Here is a 17406-nt window from a genome sequence, read left to right as displayed (position 1 = left end):
AAAATTCATTCTTAACAACTTGTGAAAAATTTTACCCAAAACTTGCTGTGTAAATAAAAAATTGACTGCAATGCAATACCATGCACAGGGAACAAAAACATTTAGGCTACGATTCTCTGACCATAAGGGGGAGGCCAATGAGGGAGGGTGGATGGAAAACACCTTCGTCCCTCCGGCTTTGCCATCCTGCCTCAAGCATTCAGCCTGAGTTAGTGGTCACCTCTACTGTTTTTCCCAGACAACAGTTTCCATAGTTTTGCAAGCTACTGACATTTTTATCTTTTCTCATATGTTCTACTTAGTATTTTAGAGGCAAGACACAATAGAATCAAAAGGTGGTAGCTTTCTGCTGTATAATCTGGAAGCTCCATATACTATTTTTTATATTCAGAAAAACAAAACAAAATGAAACCAGTATTTTTTAAAATGCCAGTGAAAGCACCCAAGGGAAAACACGATTCTGGAGAAACACTCAACAGATATATTTTAGAAGGCAGCGATGGCTCAAAGCAGCAAAAGGCAGAGAAGAAAATGGAGACTGGCGTGCAGTGTGATTCTGTTGTATCATGGGATGAGGCCAGTGCTATTTTGGGATGTTTCCTGTGCTTCAGGATGGGGAATTGAGTCCTGCCCCAAAATATGTCCAATGAAATACCTATACACTGTGTAACTTGGCAGCTGAATTAAAATTAGAGATAAAAAATATAAACAAAAGGTTGACAGAATTCTACATTACCTCATGTGAGACAAAAGAGCTAAGCATATATAGTTCAGTGAAGCCACATTTAATATCTGCCTATAAATCCTAGGTGTAGATATGACCTCATTCCTCCCCTCCAGAGAGCTAATTAGGAAATTGAGAAAAGTATCGTGAGCTGATTGAATTGAAACACACTGTTAAAATGGAGATCAAACAACAGAAATGTTGGAAACACCATTTCTTTGCTAATAATAGTATCTGTTGTCAGTACAATCGTATTAGAGGTGGCACTCAGGATGCTGGGCACAGGTACCCTCCCCATCTACCTTAACAGCCTTATCTCCAGGGTCTAATTCAGGAAAACAGGGCTAGGCTGGTCTGTGTCTAGCAATGGCCCTGAGACCAAAGGCAGCTCAAACATAGATATGGTAATCCATGTTTGATTAGAAATAGTCATACAGCCCACTATAACAGTATTGCATGAAAAGCTATGCTGGGCCAGATTCCTCTCTTGGAAATTTAAAACAGAAGAATAGAGGGGAAAATCTGTCAGGTGAAAAGAGAAGAGATAAGAATAGCTGTGTCACAGGAATAAGTTAAGATTCTGATACTTTAATTACAGACCCTGCTCTGTCTGCAGTCTTGTTTGTTGTGATTGTTTTGTCCAGATTGTTTGAGTTTTCCTTCACAATAAAAGACTAACAGTGTAGGATTTCCCTGGTGGTCCAGTGGTTAAGGATCTGCCTGCTGATGCAGGAGACATGGGTTTGATCTCTGATCCAAGAAGATTCCACATGCTGCAGGGCAATTAAGCCTGTGTACCACACCTACTGAGCCCTCGTGCCAAAACTACTGAAGCCTATGCACCCCAGAGCCCATGCTCTGCAACGAGAACCACTGTATTGAAAGGCCTCTGCACCACACCTAGAGGAGCCCCTGCTCACCGCAACTAGAGAAAGCCCGTGCACAGCAATGAAGACCCAGCACTGCTGCTGCTGCTGCTAAGTTGCCTCAGTCGTGTCCGACTCCGTACGACCTCATGACGACAGCCCACCAGGTTCCCCCGTCCCTGGGATTCTCCAGGCAAGAACACTGGAGTGGGTTGCCATTTCCTTCTCCAGTGCATGAAAGTGAAAGTGAAGTCGTGTCTGACTCTTAGCGACTCCATGGACTGCAGCCTACCAGGCTCCTCCGTCCATGGGATTTTCCAAGCAAGAGTACTGGAGTGGGTTGCCATTGCCTTCTCCAAGACCCAGCACAACCATAAATAAATAAAACTTGAAATAAAATTAAAACAAAATTTTAACAAAAACAAACTTAAAACAAAAATTAACAGTGTAACTGTTGGGGGGGATAAGATTTTTAACTTTATTTTTACAAATAAGCACATCAGCTTCACAACTCTGTATAGTTAGGTGAGATTAAACTACCCATTTTACAGATGAGAAAGCTGAGGCAGAGTAGGAGGATCAAAGTAATTTAAAGTCACAGAGCTTCTCGATGGCATAAGCATAAGACAGCTGTGTCTTCCCTTAAGCCACTGATTTGACTACTGCTCTCCTTTACAGTTCTTTCTCCCCTGTAAATGTTGCTCTATCAAGAACGATATTGTAAGGCAGAATAAAGAGGTTTCCTCTTACCTGTGTGCTGGATGGTCGTTATTGCCTGAGCATTACACTGCAGCTGTAACATGTGTCTCAGCATGGCCACTCCCCAAACATTCAGCTCTGCACACAACACAGGAGTCTCTGCAGCTTTCAGCTTAGTTGGTTTCAGATCTGTTGTGAAGGCCTGCAAACCCGCTGCTTCGAGCTGCCTGCACAGTGCAGAAACACTTAGAGCACAGAGGAATTTGTGCTCAGGGCTATGGTTTTCAGTATGGGGTAAAAGGTGGAAGACGGCATTATAATTCCTTTCATATTTCCCATTAATATCACATCCAGGAATTGGGGTCACAACTGCTTCATCCTTTTTTTCCCCCTCTCCTCTCAGGTCGTATTTGAGTATCTGCGCTGGATCCTCGCTTTCAGGTAAGCAGATGCCCTGCTTACTCATCTCACCACAGAGTTTCTCTATGACTTCGTCAACATCCTCAAACCTAGCTAAGAGAGCCGACCTCAGGGCAACATGACAAAACACGCCCAGTGTGAGAAGCAGAGCCCCCAGAGAACACTCCACACTATGGTAGCGATCCCAGGCCTGCTGCATACACTCCTGGCTGCAATACTTGGCATAGCTGCAGCCATCACAGGGAACCGGGGCCAGAGTGCGCCTCAGACATCGGTGACAGTGAAGGTCCCCACTGGTCACTTGGATATCCCACTTGTTCTCCAGGCCATGAGGTCGCGGTGGCATTTCTCCTGGGTTAAGGACACTCACAAAAGCATCCTCTTTTACCAGAAGCTCTCCTGGGAGGATATCTTTTGTGGCAACCAGATAGCGGCCTTTTAAAGGGTCTATATGTAAGCTGACAGAGGACGAGGCACAGGGAATTTGTTCATTCTCTTCCCTTAGGTCCACACCCTCAAAGGTTTTGGTTAGAGCCTCTGGGAAGATTTCTGGGAGATTCTTCTTTTCTTGTACCTTCACTTTCACACGACAGAGGGTTCTCTGCAGAATCTGAAATTGGGAAGCTGAGACGGTTGGCTTGGCAGCAAAGTTACTTTCAAGATCACTGATGGTCTGGCTTGCCTCCTGTGGTCTCCCCAGCGTCACCAGACACTCTGCCTTACGCAACAGCAGCTTGGGTTGCAATCTTTCTGGATACCCATGCGTCTGTGCTCTGACGATGTCTTTAAGGCATGTCTAAAAACAGAAAGTAGATTCCCAAATGACCGTTCGTCCCTACTCTAAAATATTCACTTGGAAGTCTTAACAAAAATCTACAAGTGAGTGAAGGATTATTAAAAATAGAGCAACTATAACCATGTGCTTATTTCTTTAAATCATATTGTACTGTGATCTTTTAGTTTAGTGATTAGAAATACATGGTGAAGATACTATGTTTAACTGTCATTAACTATTTTTGATTCTAAGGAAAAAAGTTTTACAGATAGAAGGGGCATATTATGGTGATTAAGAGGGCATCCCAGTACAGACTCTGCCTCTTACTAGTTGTATGACCTTGTGCAAGTGAAATAGTTTCTCAGTGTTTAAGTTTTCACATCGGAGAAAATGGGGATAATACCTCACAGGATAGAAGTAAAGACGAAAACAAGGTAATATACCTGAAGTGTTAAAAAGGTGCCTGGAAGACAGTATGTGCTTAATATACGGGAATCATTATTGTAAGAAGTAATAATATAGGGAAGATATAAAGGGCTAAACACTTCACAAGGTCTTCCCACTGCTGTCCTCAGTAGCCCAGGCTTCTCTTGCTGGGGGACTGGAGCTAGATTCTTGTTCTTCTCTTTTGGACCAAAGGGCTTAAGTGTGAACTTGTGATTACTCACATAGTTCTTTCCCCACCCCCGCCACTTTTTTATTTTCGGTTGTGCTGGGTCTTCGTGGCTGCTTGGGTTTTTCTCTAGTTGTGGATAATAGGGGCTACTCTCAGGTTGCGGTGTGCGGCCTCCTCATTGAGGTGGCTTCTTTTGTGGGGCACGAGCTCTAGGGCTCTCTGGCTTCAGCAGCTGTGGCTCCTGGGCTCTAGAGCATAGGCTCAATAGTCACGGAGCACGGACTTAGTCGTTGCTCTGCAGCATGTGGGATCTTCCCTGATCAGGGATCAAACCTGCATCTCCTAAGTTGGCAGACAGATTCTTTACTACTGAGCCACCCGGAAGCCCTAGGGGAAACCCACTCATCTACTTATTAAAAAAAATAAATAACCCAAACAAATAAATAGTTTGCAAACACTTAGAACCTAAAGCATTATTAGCAATGGCTGTGTATGCCACAACTGGTCTTAACAGCTGAGCACTGCTGACCCACTGGATAGAGTCCATGGCCCTGGGGAATGTGCATGTCTCCTTCCTGCCAACCAACACCACCCTACATAATAACCTGTGACAAGTGAAGTGAACGACGAGAAAGAACAAGTTCGGGAGGATATACATTTGGTTCCGATTCAACCAGTTGCACAGGGCCCAATTTTAGTGTTCTGAGGTAGAAGCAAGGATGAAGGTCTAGTCCCCCCGGAAACCCCCTGCAGATCCTCTCCAATCACACCAGGCATTCTGATACTCACTTCATACTGACCCAGGTGGAAGAGGGCTGCAGAGCGATTGGCATAACACAGTGATATGTCCGTAGAGTTGGGCCCCGAATGCGATACTCCCTGAAGAACAATGAACCAGTTAAAGGTATATACTTGGAAACTAGCATCTTCAGAGTTTTTTTTTTTTTTTTTTTTTTTTCAGATAACAGGGGCTCTGCTACAAAAGACTGTATGCAATTGGGAAAGTTACTGAATCTCTTTGTGCTTCATCTGCTTCATTTTTAAGTACCTTAGAGCAGAGCTGAGAAGATTAGGTGAGGAAATAAACACGTGAAGCATTTTGAAGACAGCAGCTTCACAGTGTCGGCCACAAGACAACACTCAAGGTAAACGACAACTGAGGAGTATAACCTGGCACGTGACAAAGTGTGAGGGGAGCAAATAGAAATTCACACAAGAAGAAACACCAATGATACGTGGGAAACAGTTCATAGATAGTCAAATACATGAACATGAAAGCAGACAAAGGCTACTTTCTTCTACTACCAAATTGGCAAGGAATAATCATAAAGGTGGCAACTCCAATAACTGGAGAAAAGACTGGGATTATTCAATGAAAGTACTGGGACAAGCAGCCACTGAGGAAATATAAAGTTGTTTCTCAACAGATGATAAAACTTTCATTAGGATAAATTCCCAATGGATCAAAACCTTAATGTAAAAACTGAAACTGTTAAGAGCACTAGAAGAAACTACATGAATGGTCCAAAGTGATGCTAGAGTGAGAAATACCTTTCTAATTATGACGCAAAAACCCGAAGTCATAAAAGGTTAATAAATGTGGCCACATAAACATAAAAAATTTCTTTGGAGCAAAAACCAATAACAATATTAAAAGACAGACATTGAACTGGAAAAAAATATTTGCAACTCCTATTACAGGCAAAGGGCTCATTTCTTTATGAACAGGCCTACAGATCAATAAGATGACAAGCAATAATTTAGTAGGAAAATAAGCAAATGATAGGAACAATTCTCAAGGGAAATATAAACGGCCCTTAAACAAATGAAAAATGCTCAACCTCATTCATAATCAGCAAAATGCAAATTAAAACTCTGCTGAGATGCTATTTTTTACTTATCAGATCGGCAAAGAAAAGTAAAATTGATAGGATACTCTGCTGGCATAGAAATGAGATACACTTTTTCTACATTGCTAGTGGGAATGTAAACTAGTTGTATGGTTACTGAGGCAATTCAGCAATATATATATATCTCTTAATACATACGTGCTGAGGCTTTCCAGTTGGTTAGTGGTAAAGAATCCACCTGCTGATGCAGGGGACACAAGAGACACAGGTTTGACCCCTGGGTTGGGAAGATCCCCTGGAGCAGGAGATGGCAACCCACTCCAGTATTCTTGCCTGGAAAATTCCATGGGCAGAGGAGACTAGTGGGCTACAGTCCAAGGGGCCACAAAGGCTCAGACACGACTGAGCATATACACTATATTTATATATATATATCTGTATCTCCACTGACCCAGCAATTCCTCTCCTAGGGATTTATCCTATAGATATAATCTCTTATCCTATACATATATGCAAAATAACATACATGAAAGGCTTCTCATCACAGAATTGTTTGAAGTAACAAAACATAGGAAACAAATATTGATCTAGAAGACACTAACAAATTAACATTACATCCATACAATGGAACAGAAGTGGAAAAAGTGCAGTGCTTAACAGTAGAATGTTATTTACATAAAAAGAGTGTATGTGTGCAGGGGTGGCAGATTATTTGTATTTATTTATATTTGGTGAGGTACCTCTGGAAAAACACCTTTTAACAGCATCAGTGTTACTAGGTTCTGGGGATGGAAACGAGGTGGCTGGGGAACAGAGGAAGCAGACGGCACTGTATATTCTTGCACCTTTAAAATTCTAACTATGTAAGCACATTTCCTATGCCAGAATAAATAGACAAAATAATGATAATAATACCATAATAATCAGTATTGCTTAGGATATAGAGAAATGAACATCCCATGCTCTGGTGGAAGGGGAGTAACTAGCTTTTTCCTGGAGAAAGATTTAGCATCAAGTGCCAAAGGCCTAAAAAAAAAAAATCATATTCAATTGACCCAGCAATTGCCCTTCAAGGAATTTATCCTGAGGAAATAATCAGGTGTGTACAAATATTTACATAGAAAGATGTTCCTTGCAGCTTTATGATACCAAACAATCTGCCAACATTAGGAGATGTTAAATCAAGTATAGTTCTCTGTAATGGAACACTAAGCCAGCCGTAAAAAATCATGTTCTAGCGGAAAATTTAATAACATGAGAAAACGGTCACAATAAATTGTTGAGGGGAAAAAAAGCAGGTTACAAAACAGTAAGTACAGCATTATCGCAATTTTGTACAAGAAAAACATATTTTCAGAGGAAAAAGAGGCTGGCTGGATGTAAGCAAAAATGTTAGCAGTGCTTTTCACTGGTTATGGGATTTTTTTCTTACTGTTTATGCTTCTCTATATTTTCCAAGTAAACATATATTACATTTACAATCAGACAAAAACAACAAATATTATTTCAAAAAAGAAAGAAAATAGCAACTCTATGAGAAAACGGCAAAGTACCAAATCACCAAAATACTAGCTTCATGAAATAGGAATGCTCATCTCCCTCTGCATTCAGAGCAAATCTTAATTTTTTGTCTGATTTTACTTTTTTTAGTTTATTTTCCTTGAACAACTTCCCTGTGATCACATTTATGACACGCATGCATGCAGCTGAAGAAATATTAGCTCTGAAAAAGAACTATTAAGGCATTTATCAGTGATCATTACATCTAGTGGGTTTTAGTTCCTTGGCAATCACTAACACATTATTCAGATAAATACTTTCTTGTAGCATCACAAAGCAGAGCTTTTATCAATTTTAGAAGATACTGTTGTTAGTCTGATAGTTGGAAAACTAATTCCAAACTTTAAGCATAGGTCTGTTTAAGATGCAGAGTAGGGGGTACCCACTTCAAATGCACTGGCTTTCATGATAGCTCAGTTGGTAAAGAATCTGCCTGCAATGCAAGAGATTCTGGTTTCATTCCAGGGTCGGACAGATCCGCTGGAGAAGGGATAGGCTACCCACTCCAGTATTCTGGCCTGGAGAATTCCATGGACTGTATAGTCCACGGGGTTGTGAAGGGTTGGACACGACAGAGTGACTTTCACTTTCACTTCAATTGCACACTCACTCTTTCAATAGACAAGGTTCACAGACCTGGTTCAAGGGATTGATACATTCTTGCTTTAAACCCATGTTTATCTCTAAAAAATTATGGAAGGAAATCTCTCAGGAATCTTTTTCCAATTCCTACTCTGGAAGCCTTCTCATACTGTTCATGAGGTTCTCATGAACAGCAGATCAAAACAAACTGGAAAATTCTTCAAGAGATGGGAATACCAGACCACCTGACCTGCCTCCTGAGAAATCTGTATGCAGGTCAAGAAGCAACAGTTAGAACCGGACATGGAAAAACAGACTGACTCCAAATTGGGAAAGGAGTACGTCACCCTGCTTATTAACTTATATGCAGACTACATCATTCGAAATGCCAGGCTGGATGAAGCACAAGCTGGAATCAAGATTGCGGGGAGAAATATCAGTAACCTCAGATACACAGATGACACCACCCTTATGGCTGAAAGCAAAGAACTAAAGAGCCTCTTGATGAAAGTGAATGAGGAGAGTGAAAAGCTGGCTTAAAACTCAACATTCAGAAAACTAAGATCATGGCATCTGGTCCCATCACTTCATGGCAAGTAGATGGGGAAACAATGAAAACAGTGAGAGACTTTATTTTTTTGGCTTCAAAATTACTGCAGATGGTGACTGCAGCTGTGAAATTAAAGGACGCTTGCTCCTTGGAAGAAAAGCTATGGCCAACCTAGACAGCATATTAAAAATCAGAGACTTTGCCAACAAAGGTCCGTCTAGTCAAAGCTATGGTTTTTCCAGTGGTCATGTATGGATGGGGGAGTTGGACCATAAAGAAAGCTGAGCGCCGAAGAACTGATGCTTTTGAACTGTGGTGTTGAAGACTCTTGAGAGTTCACTGGACTGTGAGGAGATCCAACCAGTCTATCCTAAAGGAGATCAGTCCTGAATATTCATTGGAAGGACTGATGTTGAAGCCGAAGCTCCAATACATTGGCCACCTGATGCAAAGAACTGACTCCTTGGAAAAAAACCTTGATGGTGGGTAAGATTGAAGGCAGGAGGAGAAGGGGACAATAGAGGATGAGATGGTTGGATGGCATCGCTGACTTGACGGACATGAGTTTGAGCAAGCTCTGGGAGTTGGTGATGGACAGTGAAGCCTGGCGTGCTGCAGTCCATGGGGTCGCAAAGAGTCGGACATGACTGAGTGACTGAACTGAACCTTAATCTAAGTCACATTGGCTATAAGCTAACCTGGTGGCTAGCCCCCAAATCCAATTTCTCTCTAAACTGGGACTATCACACATTAACAGCCTCATCAGTAATTCAGACAAAAAAGGCACACAATTCAGTGAGAGCTGACAGACACCAGTGAGGGAGGCCAAGGCGTCCAGTAAGGCTTGCTACACTTGTGCCTGAGGGAATATGTGAAGAGAATTTTCTTGACAGAATTTAAGACATATAATACAAACTCTCCTTTGTTTCAGAATATGAACAGAAGCAGAGTTGTACAAGTTTTCTTTTTAAAATCCAATCCAGAATTAATAGACAAAGTTACTAGTGGCTATACCACTTAGCAAGAATGACTATTTTTTGAAGAAATATGCACTGTTGAATTGTTGAGACGGCTCCTCCTGCTCAGCTGCGGGGTGGGTCTTACCTTAGAGTACAGCACAGTGGCTCCCATATAATCCTTCTCCTGAAATTTTTTGTTTCCTTTTTCTCTGTAGAAGAGGGAAGCGTCGGGGTCCTTTCCAACCAGATAACCTCCAGAAAGCCTTTTTAAAAACATCTCATCCTCAGGTCTTCACGAAGAAAGAAAAATCAACAATGACAAAACAAAAAAAAAAGGCACAGATTTGTTATTTCAAGGAAAATGAACCATTGCACCTGAAACAGGAGTGAGTGCCTATAAAATACTGGGACGCAAGAGGTTGGATGTGTTTTGTAATGTGACTGGGGAAGAACATCTTTGGTCTCAGAGACAAAGGGACTAGAATTTCTATTTAGGGGGCAGAATACAATTTATTTATTTTGGGGCCGTGCTGGGTCTTCACTGCGGCACATGGGCTCTACAGCACGTGGGCTCAGTAAGCCCACACCATGTGGGATCTTTTAGTTCCCCCAGCAGGGACTGAACCTGAGTACCCTACACTGGAAGACAGATTCTTAACCACTGGACTTCCAGGGAAGTCCCGTACACTTTTTATTCTCTATCTCATAATTACTGGCTAATAAACCATTCCTTGGATTAATGCATTATACAGAAGTTTGGGTGTGGAGAATGACATAATACACAAGAGTCTGTACTAAGACGTAGTCTCCACCTAAACTTTATTGAAAATACCTAAGTGAACAGCTGACAGAGGGGAGACAGGGAGGAAGGGAGAGAGTGAGAAGAGGGAGGGGGAGAGAAGACTGAAGAAGAGGAAGAGAGGAGATGAATCATAAAGTCAGTGTAGTGAACTGTTAGCATCTGGAGAATCTGAAAGAAGGGTGTTGCACAGCAGTTCTTTACCTTATTTTTGCAAGTAAATCTGAAATTGTTTCAGTCTGCAAAGTGTTTAAAAGTAAGTATATGAATTCTCCAATATAGAAACATACAAACATACACCTTTCTTCCAATAAAGAAAAACAGTATAGAATAACCTAGCCTATACTCTGACTATACAGTGCAATGAAACAAAATATGAACAAAATAGGAACTAAAAATCCTCTTAAGCAACTCTTGGGTTAAAGGGGAAATCAAAGTCAAAACTGCAAAATGTTCAGAAAACTATTTTTCAAATTTTTGTTTACAAAGATCTACCAGAAGAAATACCTTTCACGTTGTGATTCAGTGTGATGCATCTGTGCATATAGGGAAATTTCACAAAACATTATCTTTCATTTAATGTCAAATATGGTTTTATTAATATTTAAACACAATATAGAAAAAAATCTCAAAATAACAGAGAAAGAAAAATAAGGATAGATTTTAATTCAGAAGGTGTGCTTGCCTGTTCAAAATTTATTCCAGTCCAGAAGATATGAGGACAATAACCCACGCATATCTGATAGACCACAGATCCTATTCTTTGTTCTATTTGTTTTTGTGTTGTTTTAAATTAGGTTAAATCTGCAAATCCTATTCAAACAAAAAAGTTGTGATGAACAGTAATAACAGGGAAACTCTTCTTGCCTAACAATGACTATTCTTTAATCTTAATCCAAAATGATGACAAACTCAATGTTTTTGTAATTGTTCTTCAGTGTAATTAAGAACTAAGCTGCAATAATTCATTCTTTCTTGCAGCACCAAGTTTAACTCAGTAATTAAAAAGTCTTGAAAAGCAAATGGATGGTCTTTTCTTTCTAATATTTCAAATTTTCTTTTGGAATGTTAGGATAAAAAATGTGTGGAAGTGAGATGAAAAATATGGGGTTTTTTTGGTGGGGTGCACTCTGGGGCATGGTAGGTTTTAGTTCCCCACCTAGGGATTGAACCAGTGCCCCCTGCTGAGGAAGCTCAGAGTCTTAATAGATGGATCACTAGGGAAGTCCGAGATGGAACAATTTTCTGGGTAATTTTTTAAATTGTGGTAAATATTTTAAAAATTATCATTTTAACTATTTCAAAGTGGACAGTTTAAGTACATTCATAATATTGCACAAGCATCACCACTATCCACTTCCAGAACTTCTTCATCAGCCCAAACTAGAACTCTGTACTCATTAAGCAATAACTCTCTATTCTTCCCCCCGTCCAGCCTTGGTAACCTCTATTATACTTTCTATGAAGTAGTCTATTCTAGGTACTTCATATAAGTGGAATTGTAGTGTTTGTCCTTTTATGTATGGCTTGTTTCACTAAGCATAACATTCCCAAGGTTCTTTTTTTCACAGCTGAATAATATTCCATTGTATGTATATACCACAGTTTCTTTACCATTCATCTGTTAGTGGACATGTGGGCTATTTTCACTCTTGAGCTATTGTGAATAATACTGCTCTGAACATTGGTGTACAAGTGAATCTGTTCAAGTCTCATTTTCAATTCTTTTGGGTATAAACCCAGAAGTGGTATTGCTGGATTACATAGTAATTCTAGTCTAAAATTTTTGAAAAACTGCCATATTGTTTCTCATAATGGCTATATCATTTTACATCCCCACCAACGGTGCACAAGGGCTCCAATTTCTCCGCATCCTCACCAACACTTGTTACTTTATTTTATTTTTGGATAGTAGCCATCTTAACGAGTATTAGGACAATAAGGTATCTTGCTGTCATTTGACTTGCATTTCTCTAATGATTAGTATGATGCTAAGAGCATCTTTCCATATGCTTATTTCATGTGCTTATCTTCTTTGGAGAAATACCTATGCAAGTCCTTTGTCCATTTTTAATTAGGTTTGTAGTTGTTGTTCTCGACTCTTAGGATTTCTTTATATAGTCTGGATATTAATCCCTTAGCAGCTATATGATTTGCAATATTTTCTCCCATTCTGTCGGTTGCCTGCAGATGACTGCCAACAGAATAAATACTCTGTTGGTATTGTCACGTAAGGCACTAAATATTTCATTTTTCATGAAGTCTGATTTGCTTATTTTTTCTTTTGTTGCCCGCGCCTTTGGTTTCAGAGCCAAGAAAAGATGCCAAATCCAATGTCATTAGCATTGGGCTTATGTTTTCTTCTAAGAGTTTTACAGTTTTAGCTCTTAAATCAACTAAATAACTTGAGTTATTTTTGAGTTAGCTTTTGTACATGGTTTAAGGTAAAGGTCCAACTTCATTCTTTGGCATGTAGAGTCTAACTTGAAAGCAGATAGAAAGAACCAAGCTCTTTCCTCTAGCCATGCCTTCTCTTTCTAGAACCCTAAGAGAGGTAGAGCCTCTTATAAGCTTGATAGGCAAAGCAGAAAGGTCCAGCCCCAGAAGAAAGTACAGAAGATAAGAGCTGAGAAGCTATAGCTTAATAACTAGCATCCATTCACATATGCACATTTTTTTCCTGAAAGTAAGTGCAGTTATCATGGAAATTCACCTCTAAGTATTTCACCATGCCTCTGCTAAGAATAAGGACATTCTCCTATATCTTGATATTGCAATATCATTATCACGCCTAAAAAATTAACTCGAATTCAAATATCATCTAAAATTTCTCCATTATTCCTAAAATGCCCTTTTTTCCCCCTTACCCCAACCTGATGCAGGATCAAGGTTCTAATGTACTGCACTTAGTCATTATTTCTCTTTAGCCTCTTTTGAGATAGTTCCATGATTTTTGTTTTATTTTTCATGACTAAATTTTCTGAAGATTCGAGCCAGGAAAATGTTCTACATCCTGGTTTTGTCTCATTGTTTCCTCATGATTAGATTCAGATCAAACAATTTTTGCCAAGAGTACATTATCATTATACTTTTTGTTGTTTCAAACCAGGAGACACATAATGTCAAGCAGTCAGTCCCACCACCACTGGAGCCGCTGTTTGGTCATTTGATTGGTGACTGTTAGATTTCCCCAATATAAAGATAACTTCCCTCTTGTAATAACTAACATTAATAAGTAACCTGTGGGGCTACACTTTGAGGCCATGGGAATAATCTGTTTCCAGTGATCTTTCTTCTAATGGTTTTAGCATCCATTGATGATTATTGCCAGAATTCAGATATTATACTGGGGGTTACAAAATGGAGATTTTCTAATTTTATCATTATTTTTAAACTTATTAATTAGCATTCTTCTGTAAAGACAAATGTTGCCCCCTTTTCTTCTTTTACATATTTATGTATTTATTTGAATATCACCATGGACTTAAAAAAATGCATTGTTTTAAACCCTTACCATCATCATACTTTTTGATGCTCATACTGTCCTAAATTTGGACAGCAGAAACTCTTCAGACTGGCTCCTATGTTATTTTTACTTACATAAATCCATTAGGCTTTGAGTATTTCCTTGATTTCTGGCAAGACAAAGTATTCCAGTTGTACCAGTATAAAATCAAAACAAATGGAAAGGCAGTGAGTACAGATAATAACTCTGTTAAGGATCCCCTAGGAGACTGCAGACTATCAGTGGGAGAGGTTCACTTGTCTCAGGAGGTCTTGATATTGACAAAAGGCATCTAATTGGGGAAAATATTCCTCAAAGACTGTAAATGGCAAGAAAGAAAACTGCATGCCTCGCTTTAAGCTTTAAAGACCCAATTCACATTTTCCTTTAATGGGCAAGCATATGGAGATTAGAAATTTAAATATTTTTTGGTCATTTTAGATTATGATTGGCTAACTTTACAAACAGCTCTTCAGAACTAACCTGTTAAGTAAAGAAGTTTGGGGATGAAGTAGTAAGAGATACACAGAACAAATAAAGAAACAGAGGGAATAATTAACTTCAGGGAAAACAAGAGTTATATCAGAAAGGAAATGTAATTCAAAATATACTTTGTGGTTCACATGATATCTACACAGACATAATGATATACATAGTGAAAACTGGTTTAACCAGTATTATATTCTATTAGCTATACATCTGTGGATCACAACAAACTGGAAAATTCTTAAAGAGATGGGAATACCAGACCACCTGACCTGCCTCCTGAGAAATCTGTATGCAGGTCAAGAAGCAACAGTTAGAAGTGGACATGGAACAACAAACTGGTTCCAAATAGGAGTACGTCAAGGCTGTATATTGTCACCCTGCTTATTAAACTTATATGCAGAGTACATCATGAGCAACACTGGGCTGGGTGAAGCACAAGCTGGAATCAAGATTGCTGGGAGAAGTATCAATAACCTCAGATACACAGATGACACCATCTTTATGGCAGAAAGTGAAGAAGAACTAAAGAGCCTCTTGATGAAAGTGAAAGAGAAGAGTGAAAAGCTGGCTTAAAACTCAACATTCAGAAAACTAAGATCATGGCATTCGGTCCCATCACTTCATGGCAAATAGGTGTAGAAACAATGGAAACAGTGACAGACTACTTTTTTGGGGCTCAAAATCACTGCAGATAGTGACTGCAGCCGGGAAATTAAAGGACGCTTGCTCCTTGGAAGAAAAGCTACGACCAACCTAGACAGTATATTAAAAAGCAGAGACATTACTCTGCCAACAAAGGTCCGTCTAATCAAAACTTTGGTTTTTCCAGTAGTCATGTATGGATGTGAGAGTTGAACTATGAAGAAAGCTGAGTGCCGAAGAATTGATGCTTTTGAACTGTGGTGTTGGAGAAGACTCTTGAGAGTCCCTTGGACTGCAAGGAGATCCAACCAGTCCATCCTAGAGGAGATCAGTCCTGAATATTCACTGGAAGGACTGATGCTGAAGCTGAAACTCCAGTACTTTGGCCACTGATGTGAAGAACTGACTCCCTGGAAAAGACCCTGATGCTGGGAAAGACTGAAGTTGGGAGGAGAGGGGGATGACAGAGGAGGAGATGGTTGGATGGCATCACCAACTCAATGGACATGAGATTGAGTAAGCTCCAGGAGTTGGTGATGGACAGGGAGGCCTGGCGTGCTGCAGTCCATCGGGTCAGACATGACTGAGTGACTGAACTGAACTGATACACTGTAAACTATAATATAGTTATGATGACAGAATGAGGGAAAAAACAAAAACATACACTTGAATTGGGAGTAAGAGAGCTAGATTTGGCATCTAAAACTAAAAACTCAAAACTAACATTATTAGCATACTGTTTAGCAATATGAAACTAAATACTGGAAGAAACAGTGAAAATATATTTTTTTTATTTTTGCATTTTTGGTTGAAAGCTAATTACTTTATAATATTGTAGTGGTTTTTGCCATACAAAATATTTTAAATATCAGTGTCTGGGGAACAGAAATGGGGAAAAGTGAGACAGAATTGCTGTTTTTCTTTATAGGCTTTGAAGTATTACTTGACTTCTTACACTTTATGCATATTCTGCTGTTCTACGCTTAGTTGCTCAGTTGTGTCCAACTCTTTGCAACCCCATGGACTGTAGCTCACCAAGTTTCTGTTCATGGGATTCTCCAGGCAAGAATACTGGAGTGGGCTGCCATGCCCTCCTCCAGGGGATCTTCCCAATCCAGGGATCATATCCAGGTCTCCCACATTGCAGGCAGATTCTTTACTGTCTCAGCCACCAGGGAAGCCTGATATGCATATTACTCTGATAAAAAATGAACTAAAAAAGGAAAATATTTCCACTTAATAAGGTATCATGTCTACACAGTTTTACAAGATTTTCTACCAGTTTTAAAGAACCAAATAATCCCTACAATACATGAATTATTTCAGAGTACATAGAAAGATGGGAAACTCTCCAATTCAGGCTATGAGGCTACCATAACCCTGATACCAAGAGCTGACAAATAGAGCACAAAAAATAACACGCCATCTAATACCATTTCAGAACACATATACAAAAATCCTAAAAATAACATCAGCAAATTGAATCTAGCCATGTGTTAAAAAAAAATGATAGATAATAACCAGAGTTTACCTCCAAAACAGTTCAACATTAGTATATCTACTGATATCAATTCTGCATTAACAGATTAAAGGAGAAAAAGAAAATGATCATTCCTCTTAGAAGATACTAATATATAAAAAAAGAACTGATAAAATTCATCACTTATTTATGACGGAATGTAAGGCAACTTCCATAAACTGAAAAGGGTATTATATAATACTATATACTTGTAGCAATGTCCTAAATGGCTATTACTATTCAACATTGCACTACAGGTCTAACTAATGCTATAATTAAAAGGTAGAAGAGGTACAAATATTGGAAATGAAGATTACTGCTTGCAGATATACTTACTAAAAATTCTAACTGGACTGGCATAAAAATGATGAAATAATGTGAAAGTACAGTTAGGTGGCCTGTTATGATTCCTAGCTTACATTTATACCATCAATCATCAGTTAGATAATTTAATTGGGGGGATAAGTCTTATTCACAAGAACAACAAAAACCTTGTAAGAAGTAAGAATAAATCTGAGAGGAAATGTACAAGATCTATATAAAGAAAATGAGAAAAAATTTTACTTATGGACATAAAAGAAGCCCTAAACACGTGGCAAGACATACCCTTTACTTGAATGAGGAAATTTAATATTGTAAAGATGTCAAATCTCCCTAGATGTATCCATAAACACAACACAATTCCAAAAACCCAATGACACTTTTTACTGAACTTGACAGTCAATTCTGAAGTTCACATGGGGGAAATGTATATAAAAATAGCTAAGATAGTCTTGAAAAAGAAGAATGACCCCTGTATGTGTGTGTGGGAACTTGGCTTAAGAGAGAGCAAAGCCACATTTGTACCAGAC

General features: G+C 39.3%; 1 protein-coding gene across 4 annotated transcripts in view; it reads right to left on the bottom strand.

Annotated features, from left to right (window-relative positions):
- The window catches only part of SMYD4 (SET and MYND domain containing 4), a 41876-nt gene that overhangs the window by 13606 nt on the left and 10864 nt on the right, over positions 1 to 17406 (bottom strand). For all 4 annotated transcript variants that reach the window (XM_065909870.1, XM_065909872.1, XM_065909873.1 and 1 more), the window contains exons 3-5: positions 9747 to 9891; positions 4890 to 4979; positions 2341 to 3505 (exon numbers count right to left, since the gene is read on the bottom strand). In XM_065909870.1, coding sequence (XP_065765942.1) covers positions 2341 to 3505; positions 4890 to 4979; positions 9747 to 9891 — 1400 coding nt within the window. The remainder of the gene's footprint in view (positions 1 to 2340; positions 3506 to 4889; positions 4980 to 9746; positions 9892 to 17406) is intronic.

This window comes from Muntiacus reevesi, chromosome 18 (assembly GCF_963930625.1).
Source record: "Muntiacus reevesi chromosome 18, mMunRee1.1, whole genome shotgun sequence".
NCBI lineage: Eukaryota > Metazoa > Chordata > Mammalia > Artiodactyla > Cervidae > Muntiacus > Muntiacus reevesi.
This window is presented reverse-complemented; position numbering and strand designations above follow the sequence as displayed.